Source organism: Erpetoichthys calabaricus, chromosome 4, assembly GCF_900747795.2.
Source record: "Erpetoichthys calabaricus chromosome 4, fErpCal1.3, whole genome shotgun sequence".
Classification (NCBI taxonomy): domain Eukaryota; kingdom Metazoa; phylum Chordata; class Cladistia; order Polypteriformes; family Polypteridae; genus Erpetoichthys; species Erpetoichthys calabaricus.
In genome coordinates this window covers 77,541-93,453 of record NC_041397.2, presented here as the reverse complement: position 1 = coordinate 93,453, position 15,913 = coordinate 77,541, and the positions used below count along the sequence as shown (strand labels likewise).

The 15,913-nt window shown below is 46.5% G+C and overlaps 1 protein-coding gene across 1 annotated transcript; it reads left to right on the top strand.

Moving 5' to 3' along the window:
* Positions 1–204: 204 nt before the first annotated feature.
* Positions 205–15,547, top strand: LOC127527409 (uncharacterized; the record flags this gene model as incomplete). Its single annotated transcript, XM_051926048.1, has 3 exons — positions 205–323; positions 4,231–4,335; positions 14,982–15,547. Coding segments are annotated over exons 1-3 (765 nt in total), but the record flags the coding sequence as incomplete, so codon positions are not given.
* Between the last annotated feature and the right edge of the window lie 366 nt (positions 15,548–15,913).

Genomic DNA, 15,913 nt, shown 5'->3' with positions numbered 1-15,913 from the left:
TGGCACCTTGGTAACACTTCACTGATTTGATAAAACACAAAATCATGTGCCCCCCTTTTGTGGGAGAGGCACAAGGCTTTTCACAATACAACTTTGAGCTCCTACTTGTTTGTATTTGGTGATCTCTGCTTAGCTGACCTGCCTGAAGATATCAGAAGAACAACTGAATTCTGGATTAGAAATAACTGGAAGTTCTTTTTCTTTCAATCCCTCTGCAGCATTCATAAAGATGGCTGACAAGTTCAGAGTGTCAGTGAAACTCGCTGAGGACTTCTGTACCATTGAAGAATCAGCACATGGCAGTGGAGCAGATGGGCACACAGGTAGGCGCTGTACACCTACTTTAAAAACTTAAAATAAATACAATTATTATTCTGTCAAGGCAGGTAAAGTAGGACTTTGATGTATTGTGGTGTTCTGAAGTGTAAGGAAGAGGAATGGATGGCTGATGTTAATGAATGAATTGTCTGCTTCACCTTCTCACAATGAGCCATTTCAGTGAGATTCCCAGTTTATTGGTCCCCTCTCTCTGTGAATTTTGAACCTTCATGTAGTTGAACAGTCTGCTCACTCTTTCTTGCTGTATGGCACAGTTGTGCTCTCGTTTGTAATTTAGGCAAACACTTTTAACAGCTAAGAGTGAACTCGTCACAGCTCTCCCTGTTCGTGTCACACACTAGTGACTAAATCTGAGAAAGCCAATTTTTGGTCGTCTGTTCAGAGTGCTAATTTAACATGGCAGAGAAGAAGCAGTTTGAGGGACATCAGGCATTTCCGGAGGTGCCCCATATTGTGTGGTAGGTGTTACTGTCAGGCCAGGTTCAAGTCAATAACTCCACCTCGAGTAGATTCATTTACTGATGCCGCGTCTTTACTCGCCGGTGGTGAGTGTTTGGTGTGCTCTGCCTCAGTTCACTCTGATCTTCACCTCTTTGCTGTGTCCTCTACAATTTCATAAGGAGAAGTGTGATTCTGATGTGACAGATACGTCCACAAGAGATTCATTTGAAGAACGAATCCTGTTCAGAGTGCATTTAGTCACATGCACACAGGACAAGAAGTGAAGAGCTGAGGTTAGAGCTAGTGGTCATCCTTCATGTTCAGGGGGAGTTTTAGAACGTGTCCAGACCCAAGACCTTCAGATCCACAAAGAGAGAGTGTGAGAGATGTTTTCAAGGAGAGGCGTAGCTTCTGGTAAGAGCATCATAGATGACTTCTGGCTCAGGTGGAACCTCCTTACAGAGTGTGAATCCTCTCCTTTCACGTCCCTCTCTGGTGGTACCCACATACCCTGACAGGGCTGACCATCATGACTACAATTCCCAAGGTGCCCTGCAGTTTACAGATGGCAGCTCTACCTGAGGGATGCTGCTGCCTGGCGTCCTGGGGGAATAGATAGTCCCAAGAGACAGTCTTTCCTTATCCCTCCATTACATCTTCCTGGCCATGAAAGGCACCTGCAGCTAACCCAGCTGGGGCGCCTGTCCATCCAAATCCTTCCCCTATGGCTTCGTGTCCAGGTAGGCCATAAGGTAATGCCAGTCCATCCACCTTGGCATTGACAGTGGAGAGCAGCAAAAGGCACAGAAACAGCATCTGTGACTCTGAGCGACACAGGAAGAGGGACAGAGTATGCACTGTCAGTGCTTCGAATTGTACTGGACAGCCATCAGAGCACAGTATGCCATGTCTGATCGTCAAACACAGTGCCAGTGTCACGCTGTCAGGCAGTTTAAGCTGTTAAGGGAAAATTTTAAAATAAATCCTAAAAATGAATGAAATAAAGATTACATAAAATGAAAACATTCGCTCGTTTAGTTTGTCACCAGTTTGTAGACTGGAGTCCATTTTCTCAAGGTAGTAATAAATTTTCCCTTTACTGTGCCAAGTGACAGGCAAGTTAGTCTTAAAGTAACACAAAGACGTGACAAGTAAGCTGACAACAGCTGATGTTGTGAAAATAATAATCAGGTAAGCCTGTGATGAGGTCTGGACGTGGTCACCGACAAGAAAACACGTAACGAGGACACGGAACAGGAATGTCGATGTGACAACAGCAAGTGGGAGTGAAGGGGAGACCAGTTAATGGCCCCATTGATGGTGGGGCACCAGTGCAGGAAAGGAAAATGAACTTTAATTGACCACTGACAGATTGAGGAGATCGTTCCTCCCCCAAACTATGCGACTCTTCAATTCCACCCGGGGGGGTAAACATTACCATTTAACATTATACAAAGTTATTGTCTGTTTTTCACCTGCATTATTTAATTTAATTTAACATTTAATATTTAAAATTTAATATTAAATAATTTAATATTATTTATTGTATCAGTATGTTGCTGCTGGAGAATGTGAATTTCCCATTGGGATTAATAAATCCCATTGGGATTAATAAAGTATCTATCTATCTATCTATCTATCTATCTATCTATCTATCTATCTATCTATCTATCTATCTATCTATCTATCTATCTATCTATCTATCTATCTATCTATCTATCTATCAGAATAATGTGGGAAGGAGGAGAGATTTAACTCGGCCATTGATCAAATCATTTATGAAGGCTCCTTCTTGATTTACCTCACCTTCCTCTGTCGTAGGATGAGGATCTCTGACTGTTAGATCAGTTTAAATGAAGGCCACTCGTCAAAGAAACAGAATAATACCAAGTATTAATAAACACAAGGATTATAGAAATATGATAACTGCGTATATAAAGTATGCTGATCTGTACGACAGGACTCTGCCACACTAGACAGACGATCATATAAGACAGAGAGAGGCTGGCAGTTTACTGCTCTTTAGAGTTTAATTTATCTTGGCACACAGAACTAGTTTAATGATGCCAAGTCTTTATAGATGATGTCTGATGTTGTGTGCAGTTGTTGCTTTGTTGTGTTGTGTGCAGGTTCATGGAGGTGAGCGTTACTGTTTGTGGCACAAGAGTTTAGCTGCTGAAATTCCCTTCTTGAAGTAATGGCTACTTGTTAACCTTTATAGCCCACTGGCCCACAGTTTGGCTTGGCGGAGACATTAATATTAATAATAATAATAATAATTAAAATCCTTTACATTTATATTGTGCTCTTCGCACTCCTCAAAGTGCTTTCCAAAGTGAGTGGAGAGCCACCTACACCCCCACTAATGTGCAGCATCCTCCTGGATGATTCGATGGCAGCCATCATTGCGCCACTACGCTTACCAAACATTAGCTGTTAGGTGGTGAAGTGCTGACAGGCAGTGAGCCAATCAGAGACAGAGGATGATGAGGGGTCAGAGTGACCAGGCCATGGATGGCAGATTAGCCTGGACATCGGGATACACCCTGCTCTTTATGAAGGATTCTCAGGGTCTTTGATGACCACAGAGAGTTAGGACCTCAGTTTTATGTCTCATCTGAAGGATGGCACCATTTTTACGGCAGTATCCCCATCACTGCACTGGGGCATTGGGTTCCACGCACAGACCACAGGGTAAGCGCCCCCTGCTGGCTTCACCAATACCTCTTCCATCAGCAGTAACCCAAGCTCTTCCCTGGTGGTCTCCCATCCAAGTCCTCACCGGGCCTGAAGATGCTTAGTTTCAGGTGGGTGGCCTCTTCTGAAGGGCAGGTGCTGTGGTTTCAGGTCCACAAAGAGAAAGTGGTTGTGAGTTCTCAGCTTTTAACTTTAAGAGAGCCATTGTAGAGATTTTTAGTCATTTTGGAGAGTGGGGGTCCTGGGTCCCCTCGGAAGGCTCCTTAGAGATCAGTGAGTGTGTGCACCTCTCTGACAGAACACGAGGGTGCAGCTCGTTTTTTAAAGGAATTCTAACATCTCATGATTGGTTTAAAGTCACTTCTAGTCACAAAATCAGGACCTGCTCACAGTCAAGTTATTCTGTCTATCTCAACGCTCATTCCTTGAATTGAATTACAGCTCTTTGTTCTTAGTTGAGTCCATTTCATGCCTTGTGACTCAAGACGTTTTCTGAGTGGCCTCAGGTCAGATGTCTGATTTCCACCTTTATCATCAGAAGAACTACAGGCAGATTCTGGTGGAGTTCAGTCACTTAATTTGTTGGACTGTTAGTGAGAGAAGGCACAGCTGGACATCTGCTAAATCTGCTACCTTAACAGGTCTGCTGGGCCGCTAAAGACTAGAAGAATGGCCAATGCCCACTTTGTCCTTCATCAGGTAGTTCATGTGCTCTTCAGTGTCTGATCTCAATCCATCTTGCTTTTCTTGCAGCTCTAGTGCCTCCTGTTAGAGCAGAAAGGAAAGTCAACCTTGTGAAGATGATGAAGATCTTTGGTGTTCTCCTAGTGGTCGGCCTCGTATCCCTTTCTGTTTACTGTAAGTATCCTCTGTACTGACGTGGCATTGAAAAGTGAAGGTAATGTGAATGCTTTGTGTATTTCTTATATACGTAGTCATAGGCCCTTTATTAGGAGGACTTGCTCATTACCTCAAAACAGCTAATCATGTGCTTGTCATTCAGTGTACACAGTGGGGTCATCTGAACGAATAACAGGCTCAAATGAAGATGAATTTCTGGGGTGCCAACCCGGCCATCCCTGTTTACTTCTAAGTCCAATCAGAAACAAACTCTCGATGGCGTAAAAGGAAACAAAACTATTGCCACAGTAATAAAGTGACTGGCATTAATCAGCTTTCTTGTCTGCCGTCTGACAGTCATGGAGCTCCTTAGTTCTGGTCACCCTGGATAGACGTGACACTTCCTTCTGGGATGTCAAGTTCTTATAGCCCAGGGACTGGAAGGTGTGGAGTCAGTTGGCCTCACTGGGTGTTTCTCTGTACTTTGGTGGACTAAAAAGACAAGACAGTTAGCCACAGCGCTCCCTCCTGGCCCAGGGTGGTATCACATACCTGGAAGAACTTGGAGGGTGAGCCTCTGACGATCATGCATGACAATAGCAATTGTGACCTTATGTAAAGCTGAAGGGGAATAGAAATCTGAACAAGCTACTTAAACACAGGTCTCCTTTGAGCTTCTTCGTTTCTTCCCCTGCCCACCCATCAAGTGACCACTGCATTGTATTCATAGACAGAAGCGTCTTGAGGAACATTGTGATGTCTCCTTGTTTGAAATGTTTCACCTTTTTGTTCTGTGGCTTGTTATGATATTTTAATGTGCTGATTTCATTTGGCCGTGATGTCATGTTGTTTCTCGATTGATGCCAACATGTTATGGTTTTGTGGCCTGAACACATTCAGTGACATATGCGAATAATGTAATCAAAAGACAGGAGTTTTCTCGACTTCTATAATGAACATCAGCTCGGTAGTGTTGGTCATCTCTGGGAGCTCCCTGCTGCTCGTAGTTCAGATCCGCTATGAGACACCATTCTCTGGGGTGCCCACTCTTTTATAATCCTCCAGCCATTAAGGGCACATCAATTACTCTCAGGGGGCATCTTCTCACTCCAGTGGGTGACAGACAATACTGTTAGTGACTGCGCCCCCTCTCACCCTGTGCTGGTATCGCTTACCTCTGATAAACCTGGAAGGAGATCCTCTGCGTGACACCGAATATTATAAATTAACCTGGGAATGACTTTAATGACTAAAGATGTCACCATTTCTAGATTTTTACCGTAGCATAAACCTTGGTAACCTGGTTAGACTGCATGTGCGTTTGACCAGCTAATATTTCAACCCACTCTCATGTGAAGTGTGCTGTTATAAATACTAAGACAGGTTCTCAAACTCCAATTGTCTTCGGGCCATTGCTGGTATTGTCATGTCCTACAGGGGCCACATGAATGTTCAAGTACAATAAGAGATAGTGATATTCTTTAAATCCATTTCTGTTTCCATTACTAACATATTTTTTTCATTAAATTAACTTCAATAAATGAACATAACTTTGCATTACGCTAACACAACATGCTACACCTGAGTACATTTGAACTTATTTCTGTCCATAAACCTGGCAGCGTTTCTGCTCACACAGCCTTGACACATTTCCCTAATGGAGTTTACAGGTGAAACTCTGAGTACACCTTCAGGATTAGCGTCAGTAAACCTACGTCTGCACTTGTATTTATTAAAGTTCATAGTTGAGAGTCAGACCTGAGTTTCTAAAAAGGCACATTCCCTGACTGAACACTTTGGGCAGCTCTGTGAAGGATGGAGGTCATTCTCTCAGACTGCCCAGTCACGTCTGCTTTTTGCTGTGCCTCTCTGATCTTAGATTTCAGCTCACTACTGCACTGCACGTCAATAAGTTCCATTTGGATCAAACTAGAAACACTCTGCACATCAGCTGAAAAGGGGTCTGCAAACAGCTGGGGGTGTTGTGGTGTGACCTAAAGTCATCAAAATGGTGATCAGATTCCTGCAGTAGGTTTTCAACAGCAGATGTTCAGTATATGTATGAGTCCTGAATGCTGAGCCATCCTCCACAAGAGACCGCCATGTTGGGAAATGAGGGAGATTTTTGGCAGAAAGCTGTGTTTTACAGAATTTCAATTTTGTGGTGAAGACTTTCACACTTTCATAAGCTGCTGTGATGAGCTGATCAGGGCCTGGAGCATAAAGTTAAGTACGTTCAGCTCCTGTGTAATGTCCACTAAGAAAGCAAGGTCCATGACCCATTGTGGATCTTCCATGTCAGGAACATCCATTCTGCCATCTGCTGTGACATTTAACACCTCCGTTCTCATCTGAGCCAGTGCACCTCAGTACAGTGAAGTACATCACCATAAGTTGACTCTATTTCTTCTAAACAGGCTCTGAACTGGCGATGCTGTAAACTCCCTGACCTGATGTAATTAATACATTTCAGAACATCAGACATGACACATTCATATTGTCAGCATTTGCTGCACAGTGCTTGTTGATGAATGATGCTCTGTGAAGCTACTGCTGGATCAGCTTTTTCCTCTTCTAGTTTCGTTTGAACCAACACTACCAGTCCATTTTGTTTGCCTGTCATGGACGGGGCTCCATCTGTGGTGATGCCTACCAGTTTGTTTCTTGGCAAACCAGAACGCTCAATCGCGTCACACAGAAGCTGACATATATCATTGCCTGTGGTACGGCCGTGCATCGTTCATAAACTTAGCAAAGTGGGAATTAACACCGCTAATGCAAATCACTAGTTGAGCAGTGTCGGTGTTGTCGATGCTTTTATCAAGCACCACGGAGTGTGCAGTAAAGACTTTAGCTTTCTCACGTAGCTGATCATGAATGTCATTTGATAACTCGCCTATTCGCTCTGCCACGGGGTTTGCTGATAAGGAGATATTTTTGAACAAGCCCGTCTTTTCTGGACACAATATTTCAGCGACTTTTAAGATACAGTCCTTGAGAAACTGTCTTTCGGTGAATGGCTTCCCTGCCTTAGCGATGCACCGCACCATCAGCATCCTTCTTTGCTTTGTGATAAAGACTTTGCTGTAATTTCAGGCCTTTGTGTAGCTGCGTGGCTGATTTAACCCTCTCCTCTCCCTGATACTTATCATACTGTTCTCCGTATTTAGTCGAGTAATGACGTTTGAGGTTATATTCCTTCATAACAGCGACTTTCTCTTTGCAAATAAGACAGATGGCATTTCCACTGAATTCCATAAAAATTCTCTAATGTCCATCTTTCTTGAAATTCTTTGTATTCAACATCTACCTTCCTTTTTGGTTTGGAAAGAGACATCTTTCTTATTGACAACCAAGAAAATGAATTCCAAAAAAAATTAACTTTCGTTTTATCAAAAACTGCACATTTGAACCAAATGACAGAAGTGAAAGATTTAGTTTGAAGTCATTTTTAATTTAAAATGATTTTTTTAAAGTAGTTTGGACTTAAACAAGTAAACAAAGGAAGTAGATGAAAATAGTTAAATAAATTTACCATTTGCTGGCCACATTGCATTATTTATTTGAGATCATATACAGGCAGGTGGGATGGGGACGGGAGGCCGGAACTGACCTGTGGGCTGGGAGTATGAGACCCTTGTACTAAGATGTAGAGGCCAACACACATAATAAATCGCACTTAAACCAAAGAACAGGTTTGTTAAAATAATAATGACAAATCTCCCCCCATATCGAGGAAGCCTAACATTTATAATTGCACTTTCCCACTCTTATGAGCTGCCATTCTTGTGCAAGCAATCAACCACAATCGATCCTCCTCTTCTTCATGAGACTGTTGTTTATTTGGTCATCTGCCTTCTTGAATCTTCCCAGGCTTGATGGATGAAGTGCAGACCCTCCTGATAGTGACAGGTCACTTGTCAATCAGACATCCAGCCCCTCCCATCTGCAGGTGATGAGTTAGCTGCTAAATTGCTGTATTACGTCTGTGAGATAATCCCAATTTAATATCTGAAACTACTCTCATATTAGATATACTGGGTTTACTTGTATGACGCTAAGCTCTGGTCCTGCATTACACTGTGGTGTCATCACCTTGTATAAGAAATCTCAGTATCCATCCATCCATCCATCCATCCATCCATCCATCCATCCATCCATCCATCCATCCTCTTCCGCTTATCCGAGGTCAGGTCGCGGGGGCAGCAGCTTGAGCAGAGATGCCCAGACTTCTCTCTCCCTGGCCACTTCTTCTAGCTCTTCCGGGAGAATCCCGAGGTGTTCCCAGGCCAGCCGGGAGACATAGTCCCTCCAGCGTGTCCTGAGTCTTCCCCGGGGCCTCCTCCCGGTTGGATGTGCCCGGAACACCTCACCAGGGAGGCGTCCATGTCCAGTAGGCATCCTGATCAGATGCCCGAGCCACCTCATCTGACTCCTCTCGATGCGGAGGAGCAGCAGCTCTACTCTGAGCCCCTCCCGGATGACTGAGCTTCTCACCCTATCTTTAAGGGAGAGCCCAGACACCCTGCGGAGGAAACTCATTTCAGCTGCTTCTATTCGTGATCTCGTTCTTTCGGCCACTACCCATAGCTCATGACCATAGGTGAGGGTAGGAACATAGATCAACTGGTAAATTGAGAGCTTTGCCTTAAGGTTCTGCTCCTTTTTCACCACGACAGACCAATGCAGAGCCCACATCACTGCAGACGCCGCACCGATCCGCCTGTCGATCTCATGCTCCATTCTTCCCTCACTCGTGAACAAGACCCCGAGATACTTGAACTCCTCCACTTGGGGTAGATCTCGCTCCCAACCCCGAGAGGGCACTCCACCCTTTTCCGGCTGAGGACCATGGTCTCGGATTTGGAGGTGCTGATTCCCATCCCAGCCGCTTTACACTCAGCTGTGAACCGATCCAGAGAGAGTTGAAGATCGCGGCCTGATGAAGCAAACAGGACAACATCATCTGCAAAAAGCAGTGACCCAATCCTGAGTCCACCAAACCAGACCCCCTCAACACCCTGCCTGCACCTAGAAATTCTGTCCATAAAAGTTATGAACAGAATTGGTGACAAAGGGCAGCCCTGGTGGAGTCCAACTCTCACTGGAAGTGGGTTCGACTTTCTGCCAGCAATGCGGACCAAGCTCTGACACCGATCGTACAGGGACCGAACAGCCCTTATCAGGGGGTCCGGTATCCCATACTCCCGGAACACCCCCCACAGGATTCCCCGAGGGACACGGTCGAACACCTTTTCCAAGTCCACAAAACACATGTAGACTGGTTGGGCAAACTCCCATGCACCCTCCAGGACTCTGCTAAGGGTGTAGAGCTGGTCCACTGTTCCGTGACCAGGACCACACTGTTCCTCCTGAATCCAAGGTTAACAAATAACAAAACACCACTCGGGTTCAGGTCGGGGGGCCATTCCTCCCAGTCACGCCCTTCCAGGTCTCACTGTCATTGCCCACGTGAGCATTGAAGTCTCCCAGCAGTACAAGGGAGTCCCCAGAAGGTATGCCCTCTAGCACCCCCTCCAGGGACTCCAAAAAGGGTGGGTACTCCAAACTGCTGTTCGGTGCATACGCACAAACAACAGTTAGGACCCGTCCCCCCACCCGAAGGTGGAGGGAGGCTACTCTCTTGTCCGTCTATCCATCCATCCAACCATCCTCTTCCGCTTATCCGAGATCGGGTCTCAGGGGCAGCAGCTTGAGCAGGGATGCCCAGACTTCCCTCTCCCCGGCCACTTCTTCTAGCTCTTCCGGGGGAATCCCAAGGCGTTCCCAGGCCAGCCGGGAGACATAGTCCCTCCAGCATGTCCTGGGTCTTCCCCGGGGCCTCCTCCCGGTTGGACGTGCCCGGAGCACCTCACCAGGGAGGCGTCCAGGAGGCATCCTGATCAGATGCCCGAGCCACCTCATCTGACTCCTCTCGATGCGGTGGAGCAGCGGCTCTACTCTGAGCCCCTCCCGGATGATTGAGCTTCTCACCCTATCTTCAATGGAGAGCCCAGACACCCTGCGGAGAAAACTCATTTCAGCCGCTTGTATTCGCGATCTCGTTCTTTCGGTCACTGCCCATAGTTCATGACCATAGGTGAGGTTAGGAACATAGATCGACTGGTAAATTGAGAGCTTTGCCTTATGGCTCAGCTCCTTTTTCACCACGACAGACCGATGCAGAGCCAGCATCACTGTGGATGCCGCACCGATCCGCATGTCGATCTCATGGTCCATTCTTCCCTCACTCATGAACAAGACCCTGAGATACTTGAACTCCTCCACTTGGGGCAGATCTCGCTCCCAACCCTGAGAGGACACTCCACCCTTCTCATGGTCTCGGATTTGGAGGTGCTGATTCCCATCCCAGCCGGTTCACACTCAGCTGCAAACCGATCCAGAGAGAGCTGAAGATCACGGCCTGATGAAGCAAACAGGACAACATCATCTGCAAAAAGCAGTGACCCAATCCTGTGTCCACCAAGCCGGACCCCCTCAACACCCTGGCTGCGCCTAGAAATTCTGTCCATAAAAGTTATGAACAGAATCGGTTACAAAGGGCAGCCCTGGCGGAGTCCAACTCTCACTGGAAACGGGTTCGACTTACTGCCGGCAATGCGGACCAAGCTCTGGCACCGATCGTACAGGGACCGAACAGCCCTTATCAGGGGGTCCGGTACCCCATACTCTCGGAGCACCCCCCACAGGATTCCCCGAGGGGCACGGTCGAACGCCTTTTCCAAGTCCACAAAACACATGTAGAATGGTTGGGCGAACTCCCATGCACCCTCCAGGACTCTGCTAAGGGTGTAGAGCTGGTCCACTGTTCCGCGACCAGGACGAAAACCACACTGTTCCTCCTGAATCCGAGGTTCGACTATCCGACGGACCCTCCTCTCCAGAACCCCCGAATAGACTTTTCCAGGGAGGCTGAGGAGTGTGATCCCTCTGTAGTTGGAACACATCCTCCGGTCCCCCTTCTTAAAGAGGGGGACCACCACCCCAGTCTGCCAATCCAGAGGTACTACTGTCCCTGATGTCCATGCGATGTTGCAGAGACGTGTCAACCAAGACAGCCCTACAACATCCAGAGCCTTGAGGAGCTCCGGGCGTATCTCATCCACCCCTGGGGCCCTGCCACCAAGGAGTTTTTTGACCACCTCGGTGACCTCAGTCCCAGAGATGGGGGAGCCCACCGCCGAGTCCCCAGGCTCTGCTTCCTCATTGGAAGGCATGTTAGTGGGATTGAGGAGGTTTTCGAAGTACTCCCCCCACCGACCCACAACGTCCCGAGTCGAGGTCAGCAGCGCACCATCCCCACCATATACAGTGTTGACACTGCACTGCTTCCCCCTCCTGAGATGCTGGACCAGAATCTCCTCGAAGCCGTCCGAAAGTCGTTCTCCATGGCCTCCCCAAACTCCTCCCATGCCCGAGTTTTTGCCTCAGCAACCACCGAAGCCGCATTCCGCTTGGCCTGCCGGTACCTATCAGCTGCCTCCGGGGTCCCACAGGACAAAAGGGACCGGTAGGACTCCTTCTTCAGCTTGATGGCATCCTTCACCGCTGGTGTCCACCAAAGGGTTCGGGGAATGCCGCCATGACAGGCACCGACTACCTTATGGCCAAAGCTCTGGTCAGCCACCTCAACAACAGAGGCACGGAACATGGCCCATTCGGACTCAATGTCCCCCACCTCCCTCGGGACATGGTCAAAATTCTGCTGGAGGTGGAAGTTGAAGCTACTTCTGACAGGGGGCTCTGCCAGACATTCCCAACAGACCCTCACAACACATTTGGGCCTACCAGGCCTGACCGGCATCCTCCCCCACCATTGGAGCCAACTCACCACCAGGTGGTGATCAGTTGACAGCTCCGCCCCTCTCTTCACCCGAGTGTCCAAGACATGTGGCCGCAAGTCCGACGACACGACCACAAAGTCGATCATCGAACTGAGGCCTAGGGTGTTCTGGTGCCAAGTGCACATATGAACACCCCTATGCTTGAACATGGTGTTTGTTATGGACAATCCGTGACGAGCACAGAAGTCCAATAAGAAAACACCACTCGGGTTCAGATCGGGTGGGCCATTCCTCCCAATCACGCCCTTCCAGGTCTCACTGTCATTGCCCACGTGAGCATTGAAGTCTCCCAGCAGTACGAGGGAATCCCCAGAAGGTGTGCCCTCCAGCACCCCCTTCAGGGACTCCAAAAAGGGTGGATACTCCGAACTGCTGTTTGGCGCATACGCACAAATAACAGTTAGGACCCGTCCACCCATCCGAAGGCGGAGGGAGGCTACCCTCTCGTCCACCGGGGTAAACCCCAATGTGCAGGCTCCAAGTTGGGGGGTAATAAGTATACCCACACCCGCTCGGCGCCTCTCACCAGGGGCAACTCCAGAGTGGTAGAGAGTCCAGCCCCTCTCAAGGAGATTGGTTCCAGAGTCCAAGCTGTGTGTCGAGGTGAGCCCGACTATATCTAGCCGGAACCTCTCAACCTCACGCACTAGCTCAGGCTCCTTCCCCTTCAGAGAGGTGACATTCCACATCCCAAGAGCCAGCTTCTGTAGCCGAGGATTGGACCACCAAGGTCCCCGCCTTCGGCCACCACCCAACTCACACTGCACCCGACCTCCTTGGCCCCTCCCATATGTGATGAGCCCATGGGAAGGGGGACCCACGTTGCCTCTTCGGGCTGTGCCCGGCCGAGCCCCATGGGTGCAAGCCCGGCCACCAGGCGCTCGCCATCGAGCCCCACCTCCAGGCCTGGCTCCAGCGGGGAGACCCCGAGGGAAAACGGCGTCCAAATTTTTTATTCATCATAGGAGGTCCTAGGTGAGGGATGAGACAAAGTGCGGTTCAACATAACCTCCTATGATGAAATCTCAGTATATTTAACATGAACATGACAGTTCTTTTAGAATAATAGATTAGATTATGCTTTATTTGTCTCAAAGGGGAAATTAACATTTTACTGAACTTCAACAAAAATGATAAATACTGTATAAAAATAAAACCAATTAACGACACCCCCTTTGCTTAATTACATATTTGTCTCGCAGTTATCTGTCTGTGTCATCTCGTGACTCCATTCCCTCTCTTTAAACTGCTGTTGTCCAGTGTCAGCATCACCGCCTCCTCCAGCCTAAGTTATTTTTTACTTTTACAGACCTGTGGAGTTTAGGAGACGAGTGAATTTGTTGTCTTATTTTATGTATTTATCATGTCATGTGCACTAAATTATCATTAACTGTTTAGAAGAAACAATAACTAAAATAAACGTCACACAAAATACTCAACTGTTATCTCAGTAGATGTCACTAATGTCAAAGATGAAAACAATGAAGAGAAACACCAGGAACTGAAACATAAGAAATGTGACAAACGACAGGAGACCCTTCAGTCCATCAGGCCCGTCTATTTAGCTAATAACTAAGCTGTCCTAACATCTCATCCTGATTCTTCTTTACGGTTGTTGAGGTTTCCTCTCCAATTTCATGTCTCACTGTTTGGTTCAGAGTCCCACAACTCTTTGTAATGAAGAACTCCCTGTCTTCATTTTTAAAGGCACTTCCTCTTAATTTCCCCTGATGTCCTCGAGTTGGTGATTCACCATTAAGCTGTGAGAATTCTGCTGGCTCTACTTTATTAATGCCTTTGAAGATTTTAAACACCCAGATGAGGTCCCCACATGATGTCCTCTGCTCGATACTAAACAGGTTTAATTCTGAGTCTGTCACAGTAGGACATGTCCTTCAGTCCCATGATGCACCTGGCTGCTCTATTATAAAGTTTGAGCATACTGTCCATTGACTTTAACGGTTATTTGTCATTATAACTGCTGATGCACATTGGTTAGTTGCTGAAAAAGTTGTGTCAGCATAAACCCCTAAATCCTATTCAGAGGTCTTCCTGTAGCTCACTGTCTCCCATCTTGTATTCATACCTGATGTTCCTTTGGTCCACGTGGAGCACTTTGCACTTTTCTACATTAAACTGCATGTTCCAAGTGTTCTCCCAGTTCTGAAGGTTGTCCAGGTCTTTTTAATTTTACTGCCTCCTCAGTGTTTGCTGTCCGTCTATCTTTATATCAGAATAATCAGATAATGTAATGAGGGTCCAAGGAGAGACCCCTGAGTGACTCCAGTGTTGATTTGGCTTCATGCGGAGCTTTTAGCTCCAAATCATAACCTGCCTGTTGTGCTTGCCCTGTTAGGAAGAGATTGAGTAGATGTGCCCATTCGTGTTGGCCAGCAATGCCAGGCAGCAGTGCACTCAGAAATCAGAAGGTACAACTCAACGTCATCCAGCGGACACATTGTGACTTCAATTAGGCCAGTCCCTGTCCTCGTCCAAGGCATTGGGCTACTGCTGTCTGAAGATGTGCTTTGTCTTTGGCCAGATCTGTCTGTGGTGAATTTGTAACTGGTTTAACTGGTCCACCAGTTGTCGGACTGATTCTGCTAGGTTAGCCAATTTCTGCCATCGTAAGGCACAAACTCCTTCTGACTACGCCACTTGTGGTCAGACTAAGGAAGGACAGGACTCAGACTTAATATTGGGTGCCAACTGGACCACCCTGTTTACCTGAAATAAAAAAGGTCTAAAAGATATATTACTTTATATTACTGATTGCATGATATGATTTGTTTTACTCAGATTTCATAAAATTAAATCACAAGGAGCAAGAGTTGGAAGAGTTAAGAAATCCAAATTACATCTTGACCAGTAAGTACAGTGCTCTGTCTGAGGATCAAGCTACCCTGCAGTCCGAATACAAAAGAAGCAACAGTGGACTACAGAAAAGTCGAGATATGCTGAAGTCTGAAAGGAAAAAGTTCAGAGCTCTGCAGTCAAAGTACGTAACTCTGAATGAGAAACATGATGAACTGACCAAAGGGTTTAGTAATCTGAAAGAAACACTTGATAACGTAACTTCTGAATGTGTCAGAAACTACAGTGATCTTCATGACAGCCGAGATACTTTACAGCTTGAATGCAACAGAAACAATAGTGAATTGCAAGAAAGACTCTTTAATGTAAGTTCTGAATGTGTCAGAAACTACAGTGATCTTCATGACAGCCAAGATACCCTGCAGTCTCAGTACACAACTCTGAATAAGAAACATGATAAACTGACCAAACAGTACATTAATCTGCAGGAGAGATTTGTTAACGCAAGTTATGAATTAATAAGTGACAACACTGATCTACAAGAAAGCCGAGATACCCTGCAGTCTCAGTTCGTAATTCTGAATAAGAAACATGATAAACTGGCCAAACAGTACATTAATCTGCAGGATAGATTTGTTAACGCAATTTATGAATTTTTAAGTAACAACACTGATCTTCAAGAAAGCAGAGATACCCTGCAGTCTCAGTACGTAACTCTGAATGAGAAACATGGTGAACTGACCAAAGAATTCAGTGATCTGAAGGAATTCTACTGTGATGCTACAAACACGTCTCCCGGTGAGTGCTTTGCTGCAGGGTTAGTAGACTATGGGCTCCTTGCTCATCTAATCCTCATTTTTCATTTGCTCTTTTGTTTCATTTTCCACAGATAAGACTTGCTCTCTATGTAAACCTGA